The 8,221-nt window shown below is 55.4% G+C and overlaps 1 protein-coding gene across 2 annotated transcripts in view; it reads left to right on the top strand.

The window, feature by feature from the left end:
• Positions 1 to 1,339: 1,339 nt before the first annotated feature.
• The window catches only part of TOX2 (TOX high mobility group box family member 2), a 136,525-nt gene continuing 129,643 nt past the window's right edge, over positions 1,340 to 8,221 (top strand). For both annotated transcript variants that reach the window (XM_030309567.1, XM_030309566.1), the window contains exon 1: positions 1,340 to 1,452. In XM_030309567.1, the coding sequence (XP_030165427.1) occupies positions 1,354 to 1,452 (99 nt within the window). In that variant the 5' untranslated portion in view covers positions 1,340 to 1,353. The remainder of the gene's footprint in view (positions 1,453 to 8,221) is intronic.

Here is an 8,221-nt window from a genome sequence, read left to right as displayed (position 1 = left end):
TGAGATATGGCAGTGCATTTCTAGAAACAATGACTGCTGAAATTTATTTGGAATTTTTTCCTTTCTGAGCAGTAATTTCCCTCTGTTGTTCCCAGACCTTTAGCGAAAGCCTGTTTCCCACACCAGTCTTGTATTAGTGGATCTTTGTGGTTACAAATAGTAGTCACAGCTCATGGTCAGGACCAACAAAGCTGTGGTCAAGAAGCTGTTGGGAGCTCTGTTGTAAGTTGTCTCCTGAGCAGGCAACAGGCTCACTCGCTTTTCTCCAAATAGCATCAAATGTCCAGCTGCCATCCAACAATATCATTGTGACCCGCTTCTGGCTCCCGGCATCCCAGTGTGTCAGTGCACCAGTCGGTAGAGGTGCACCAGTCGGTAGAGGTGAGGGAGTAGAGACTGCCAGTGTAGACAATTCTTGGTTGAGAAGGGGAGGAGCAACAGGCCAGCTGCCTGTGATGTGAAGAGTTAGGGAGCTTTTCTTCTGTGGGAGAGGAGCCTGCTTCCCTCACCTTTCTGTTCCACCATGGGAGCCATCCCATTTCTGTTCTCAGGAGACCTTGGGGTAGGGGTGGAGGGGTAAAATCTGGACCCCTCCTCAGGACTTCAGTTTCTAGGCCATCTCTGTGGCCCTCCCTCTACTATCATTAAAGGGGTCAGGGTCCTCTGCCTTCTCCCAGTTGTCTCAGACCTGGATCCTCTGGGGGCCGTGGGCCCACACACTTGGAGCTCCGTTACTGAAGTCACCGTCCTTGCCTCAGTTTCCTCATAGGTAAAGTGAGAGTTTTTAACAGCAGCAACTCCCAGACCTCCAATGGCAGTGACTCAGGATCAGTGGGACAAGGAGGGAAGCCATCCTAAGATCAGTTGCAGGCGCTGGGCCTGGTCCCCCGGGCAAGGCAGCACCCATCTTCGAAAGTGTTCCTGTCACCGCCTTCCTCCCCCGCCCCCACGCCCTAATTATTTAGGGTGGGCAGTGTCCCACTTCTGGGGAGGGGTGTCAACCGGGCTTCTCCCTCCCCTCGCCCTTGGTGGCGGAAGGCGGGACGGGAAAGGGCCGTCTGGACAGGCGCGCAGCCCTCCCGGACCCCCAGGGGTGCAGGGCCAGGCGGGGGACCCCGCGGCGGCCCGGCCCGAAGGAGGGGGCCCCCCTCCCCTGGGCCCGGGCCCCCGGCCCTCCGCGGCGCCCGAGGCCGGAACAATAGCGCGCGCGGGCGGGGCGGGGGCGGGGCGCTCCGCCGGGCCCCGCCCTCGGCCCGCCCCCCGCGCTCGCACACCCGCTCGCACACTGGCTCCCACCCGCCGCCCGCCCAGGCACTGCCCGCGGGAGCCGCCGCCGCCGCCGCCGCGCCCGCCATGGACGTCCGCCTGTACCCCTCGGCGCCCGCGGTGGGCGCGCGGCCTGGGGCCGAGCCGGCCGGCCTGGCGCACCTGGACTATTACCACTGCGGCAAGGTAGGCGGGGGCCGGGGGTGGGCGCCGAGGCGGGCGCGGCCTGCCCGCGCCTTCGGACCCCGCGCCGCGGCCGGAGCGTCCCGGGCTGGAGCGCGGGGCAGGAGACACCTGGCAGCTCGGGACCGGGCACTGTCGGAGACCCACGGGGGGAGGTGCCGGCGGTGCCAGCGCGCGGGGGACCCGCACGCATCCGCCCCGCCGACGGGCACATGCCGGTCACACCGATACGTTCGCCGTTACCCTCCGGCCCCGAGTTATTCCGTTCACCGGCAGGAGTCACCTCGACGGCCACTCACACGATGACACAGTGACACGCCCTCCCACGGCCCCCTGACAGCCTCACGCTCATTCCCAGGCTGACACACGGCGACCTACTGTCGCACACACAGACAGCCCTGCACCTGTCTTACCGTCCCGCGCAAGTCACCCTGACAGTCATTGATACACAATGACATGTAGTCACTCGCCCACGCACGCTGTCACATAGACACACACAAGTCACCCATCCACACAGCACGATGCCACACACGCCGATTCATGCCCCCGGTCGCCTGTCACACCCAGCCACAACTGGGGACAGGCACACAAAGAAGTTGCTCCGACAGTCACACGCTCACACTCCCCACGACTCACACGGGCGCGCACTGTCACGCACAGCCACCCATGCACGGTGAACCCGAGAACCACACAGCCACACGCGGTCACACCCGGCCTCCGCGCCGCCCCAGCCCTCACCCCGGTCACCAACTCGCGCGTCGGGGCTTCAACTTCCCGGCGCCCAGACGCACTAATTGGCCGTTCACTAATTGGCCGTCACTCGCCCGGCGGGGCCTGGGATTCCGAGTTGACAGTGGCCAATCGAGGCCTGTCGCTTCCCGGGGACGGTGAGCGGGAGTCCTCACCCCCCCCCCGCCCCCCGCTCCCCGCCCCCAGGCTGGGGCCTGCGGTGACGGCCAGCCGCCCCCACCCCCGGCCTTTTCCGAGAGGGCCGCCCCAGCCCGCGGCCGGGTCCCCGCTGTGCTGTCCTGGCGCGTCCTCCGGATGGAAGCTCGCGGGCCCGGTTCCCCGAACCAGGGGCGTGCGACCCCCGCTGCCCAGGCGGAGGCCGGCCTGGGACGCTGAGGTGCGGCGGCGCCGTCCGCATCTCTCGCCTCGCCTGGGAGGGAACTTTCAAACTTAGTTAGCAGGCCCGACGGTGGGTGCGTCCGGCGGTCGGCGCGTTGGTCCGGGGCCGGCCGGGAGCGGCTTTTCGTCACTCGGAGCCCGGATTGAACGGCGCGCGTGGGTCTCCCCGCGGCTCTGCCGCAGACGCACGGGCCCCGCGGCGCTGCGTGGTGAGTGCGCGTCGGTGGTCGGCTGGGCGGCCCTCCCGGGGTCTCGGCCTCCGCCTACACCTCCGGAGCTCCTAACCGAGCCCCTTGCTTTGTGGGTGCTGCGGGAAGGGGGCGGCCCCGCGCTGACCGCGGGGTCTGTGGGCTGGGCCTCGCAGAGCGCGTCCTCAGGCGCTGGGGAGCGGTTTCTAGGGTCGCAGGGCAAAGCCCTCCGCAGTTCGCCCAGGGTGGGGGAGTGGGGTCCTGGGCCGCCAGGACCTGGGCGGCGTGGGGACGAGGTGGGGGAGAAGTGAGGTCTCCCGGGAGGTGGGTGTGATTATCTTCTGTCCGGTGACTGGCAAAGTTAGAAGCGGGAGAGGGGGATGGTGTCTTTAAGAGAAGGCCTGTTCTGGGGCTATTTCCAGTCGCATGGAGGGAAAAGTGATTACAAGTAGCAAGTGGAGTCTTGAGGGAGAACACCACCGTTGGATGAGGGGGCAGTTGGTCTGTCTTCTGCCCGTGGCTTTGTTACTTTTTTGAATATCAAGTTGGCGAGGTTCCAGTCCGTGGTTTCAGGGTGTGCTCAGGGGATACAGGATTTGTGCCTCAAAGTCTGGATGGGTGGATGACCGTTAGCCTGGAGTGCTCCTTTCTGGGGTGGTGTTTCTGTAAATCCCTCCAGAGTGGGGTGGTCCCATATGTGGGCCTTTGGGGGGACCTCTGAGGGGGGGCCTTTTGGCACTTAGTTGAGGCCCCAGCTTTATTCGGATAACTCCACAAAGCTCCGACTCAGCACCAAGAACCAGTGTGAAACCCGGCCAGGGAGAGAACCGCTCAGGGAATGAGAAGCCGGGTGATTCTGGTTTCTAAAGTCTGTGACCTAGGACCCCTGGACCAGAGCTAAGCGCATGTCCAGATGAAGGAGGGTGGCAGCTGGGCCACTAAGATAGGTGAGAGAAAGGTCTGACCTTGTACTTGGATGTGAGCCCTGCTTCTCAGGCTTCAGGCTTGTGTCTGGATGAGGCCGGGAAGTCACTTGGCTCAGCTCGGGTGGGTCAGATGCCTGTTGGTAGCAGATGTCAAGTGGGCAGTCACCTTTAGTGCCGGTGGTTTGGAGGTGGAGCACATTGTGGCCGGGACCTGATGGTGAGGGACTGCCCAGGCTCCCTTCGTACAGCTGATCACTATCAGAATTGGAGGGGAAACTAAGGCCCAAGGCACAGCCATGACCACACTTGGAGCCTGTGAATTGGGCTGCAGAGCTAGGACACAGCCTGCACACTGGGGGCTTGGCCCTGGCAGTCCACATAGGAGGCTCGCCTCCACGGGGAGCTGGGCCTGCGAAACACAAGGGCAAGCTTTTGCCCAAGTGATGCTTGATAACCATGGGACAGATGACCTGGAAGGGCCCTTGGCGACTGTTCCCTTGGTGACTGTCCCCTTAGTGATCCTCTACACAGAGATTCCAGCCACTTTAAACCAAAGTCATGAGCAGTGGCTGTTCTTTTGGTATCTTTTGTTTGAGAAAATACATAATGGCAAAAGCTGCTATGGTTTCATTTTTGCTTTGAAATAGATGTTATTTTATTAATCACAGTAATATTAGCATGCATTTGAAAAATAGCTTACCAGACATGAGGCGGGCACATTACTCATTTCATGTAATAACAGTGCCTGGTGAGCATAGGGGCCTGTGGCCCTGTGGCTCCCAGGATCTGTGGCCCCACTGATCCTCTCCTTCTCCCCTGCTTCACAGAAGGGACAGCTGAGTCACAGAGTAATGTACTCACAGGTTACATAGCATGTGAAGAGCAGAGTTGAGGCCTGAGCCCAAGTTTCTTGACTCCCAGCTTGACACTTCTGTGGCCCTCAAGTCTCTGCCGTGGTTTAGGGGTGGGGAGTGAGTGCATTGTGACTTCCTCCTAGGGTATCTGTGAGGTGCCTTCATTCTGATTTTGGCAAGGCACTTTACCTGGCTGAGGGCACTGCTTAGGGCTTCCCACTCAGCTATGGCAGACTCGTGTAAACAGGCCATTGGAATTGGGCAAACCTGGGTTCAAATCTCTAGTTGTGGCTTTGTGACCTAGGGTACATGACTTATAGCTCATTTTTTTTTTTTTTACTGAGATATGATTGACATAAAATTAAATGCAAATTTTAAGTGTACAGTTCCAAGAGTTTTGACAAATGTAAACACCCATGTAACCATGATCCCAATCCCCATATAGCCCATTTTCCATGCCCCAGAAAGTTCCCTTATGTTCCTTTCCAGCCTACATTCTTCATCCCCACCTTTATAGGAAATGACTTATCTGATTTCTGTTATCAGCGCTTTATTTAAGTTCAGTTTAAGTGTGCTAAGTATGTTTAAGTTCTAGAATTTCATGGGCAGCATGTACAGTTTTGCATCTGGTTTCCTTTAGCTTCTTGACATAGTGTCAAGATTCATCTGTGTTGTGTGTATCCAGAGTTGTGTTTTATTGCTAAGAAATATTACATTGTATGCCTACAGCTCAGTTGGTTTATCTGTTTACCTGCCAATGGACGTTTGGCTTTGTTTCCTGGTTGGGCTGTGGTAAATAAAGCCTCTGTGAACATTTTTACATAAGCCTTTTTGTGAGAATTGCACATCTAATGAACTCCAGGGTGATGTGCCAGGCGGTCCAGCGACCACACTTCATGTAGCAGTGGTTTGGTTGTTTGTGTACAGGTTTCTGTGGGGCTCCCAGCACCTGGCACCGTGCCTGACCCATAACTACTCAGGAAGTATGTGCTGGTGGGTGAGTGATGCAACTTCCCACCCACACAGCCCCGGGCACAGCATCTTATATCTTGATGGGGATAAACACAAGCTCCGCTAGTGAATCACTGGAGTCTCCTTGGGATGAAGATCCACGAAGCGGGGTTGCTGTCTCCGCCTCACCTGTACTTGAGGTTTATTAGTCCTGCTCTGTGTTTCTGGTGGATGAGGTCCCACTGCTTCTCTGTGCAGGGGCACAGGTGGCTGTGAGCCAGGTGAGCTCTGAGCTGAGATGGCTGGTCCCAGGGACTCTGGAGGCTGTTAGGAAGCTCTTCTACTTTTCACCTAAATGTGTTTTCTGTAGCCCCTCCCCTAGTCTGTCTCGAAGGTCCTTACACCAAAACTCCTGTACCTTATGAATGTCAGGAGCCACAGCCCAGGCTTAGCACTGCTGTCTCCAGTCTCCTGGGTGACCTTGAGCATAACAGTGCCCTTCTCTGGGCCTCTGTTCCCCTCTTGGCAAAGGGCAAGCAAATCAGCGAACATCGGTCTAGTGAGAAGGAGAGCTGTGGTGTGGAGATATAACGAATGAAGGCTGGGTATGGCCTTTGTGACTGTAGAGTGTGGTATACCTAAGAAGGATGAGAACGATGCTTTTTGAGGAGATGGGCCCTCATAAGCTTCAGAGGGCAGGAACCACTGTGTCTACTTTCACTTTTGTATTCCTAGAGCCGGCCTGGCACATAGGTGCCCAATAAATATTTGCTGACTGACGGACTGACTGACTGAAGGAATGAATAAATTCAGGGCTCACCAGTTGTCCCCTGTAGCTTGAGGCACTTAGCATCTGTTTGGCTCTTATAAGATTTAGTGAGCCATCAAATCCAGGGCAGGGCAGGGGCCAAGACTCTTTTGGCTGACTGGTCATTCCTAGAAGAGCTTACCCAAGTAGGCCTGGAGGACAGAGCCCAGCACAGAGGGCAGTCAGTAAGCCTGAAGAGCAGTTGAGACTATGCATACAGGACAGGGCCCCACACCTCACCCTTGTCCCAAGAATCCCCCTTAAGGACTGCCGGCCCCTTGTGATTCCATAGGGTCAGCTATCTTGCTTCTGATTTCCTAGAACTAGTCTCAACATATGAAGGCAGTGTAAATTCTGGAACCCAGAGGAACTGGGTTTGAATGCTGCCTTCACCATCATCAGCACAGGCCAGTTATTTCCCTGTGCTTCAGTCTCCTCATCTACAAAATGGGCACAGCAACACTTCCCCTATGGGGTTGCCTTGAGGTTGGAGATCATGCATATATAGCATGTGGCCCCAGCAGGAAATGCTTTCATTTCTATTCATAAAGAGCCGCACAGTTGAAAGTTAAAATGCTGGAGGAACCTGTTTCAGCACTAGATGCTGGAGGACTGACCAATCCCAGCTGCTGCAGGGGAAGGGTCTTCCTAACATCAGGTGTTTCCATACCTGGGTCTCTGGATCTGATTTTTCCTGCATCTGGTTTGAAGCCGTCTCTCACTGGACTACTCAGCATAATGAATTGACAAGGCGCTGCTCATTTCCTTGGGTTCTGTTTCCTTTTTGAATCTGTGTGGGAGCAGAGCTGGATTCATCAGGCAGAGAAGACTGGTTAATTACAGCCTCACCATTCTCTGGAGTGGGCTGGTGACCTCGTGCACATTATTTAACTGCTGCAGGTCTCAGTTTTCTCATCTGTACAAGGGGGCAGTAATGCCTTTCCTCATACTGTTGCTATGAAGCTCAGATTAAAAAAACAGACATGGAAGTTCCCTTTGATCTAGAACGGTGTTTCCCAGCCTCGGCACTGTTGACACTTCGGACCTGATAATTCCTTGTTTGGGGGGCTGTCCTGCGCGTTATAGGATGTGTAGTAGCATCCCTGGCTTCCACTGCCAGCAGCCTCTCCTCCGTAGTCGTGATAGCCAAATATATCCTCACACTTTGCTAAGTGTCTTCTGAGGAGCAGAAGTGCCCCTGTTTGAGAACCATTGGCCTGGAAAATGTGACACAGGTAAACTAGAAAGTGATGGGGATGAGAGTGACAGAGCTTTAGAGCTTGTGCTTTCTGTTCAGTATTTTAGTCCTGTGTCTCCCTGTCAGTAAATTCTGTGCCCACGTGGTTGGCAGTCATCCTATTTACATGGACCAAAAACCTGCATAGTGATTTTTCAGTGTGGTTTGGGAGCAGCAATAAACACATATGGTAAATAATTATTAACTTAATGAGTCGTGGTAAATTGTAATTTTATCTCTTAGTGAAAACATGCTGTATAACACAGGATAATAAATTTTGATCAATTATCCTGATGCTTAAACTTGCCACTGTATAACAACAAACTTCTGGTCCTGCTAGAATGAGCAACAAGACTGTGGTTTTTCACTATGTAATTACCCATTTACTGCTGGGCTTCTCAGATGTTTAGCAGGTTTTTATTGCGTGCCTACTGTGTGCCAGGGGATGTAGCCGTGTCTTGAAGGCTCAGCCACTCAACGGGAAACTTTTATTTGCTAGATGAAAGGCTGTGTGGGTCTGTAACATGGCTTAAAATGCAGAGTCATAATTAAATATATCATTGTCTGGGGATGTGGCAGGACTGTGGGACGGCCTCACACAGCAGAGTCTTACAGGATACGCCAGGCGGGCTATGTGGGGGGCATGTAGAACTCTTGGAACAGTGTTCTGGGCAGAGGGG

The sequence above is a fragment of the Lynx canadensis genome, chromosome A3, assembly GCF_007474595.2.
Source record: "Lynx canadensis isolate LIC74 chromosome A3, mLynCan4.pri.v2, whole genome shotgun sequence".
Lineage (NCBI taxonomy): Eukaryota > Metazoa > Chordata > Mammalia > Carnivora > Felidae > Lynx > Lynx canadensis.
Note: the sequence above shows the minus strand (reverse complement) of the source record. Positions and strands in the feature narration are given on the sequence as shown.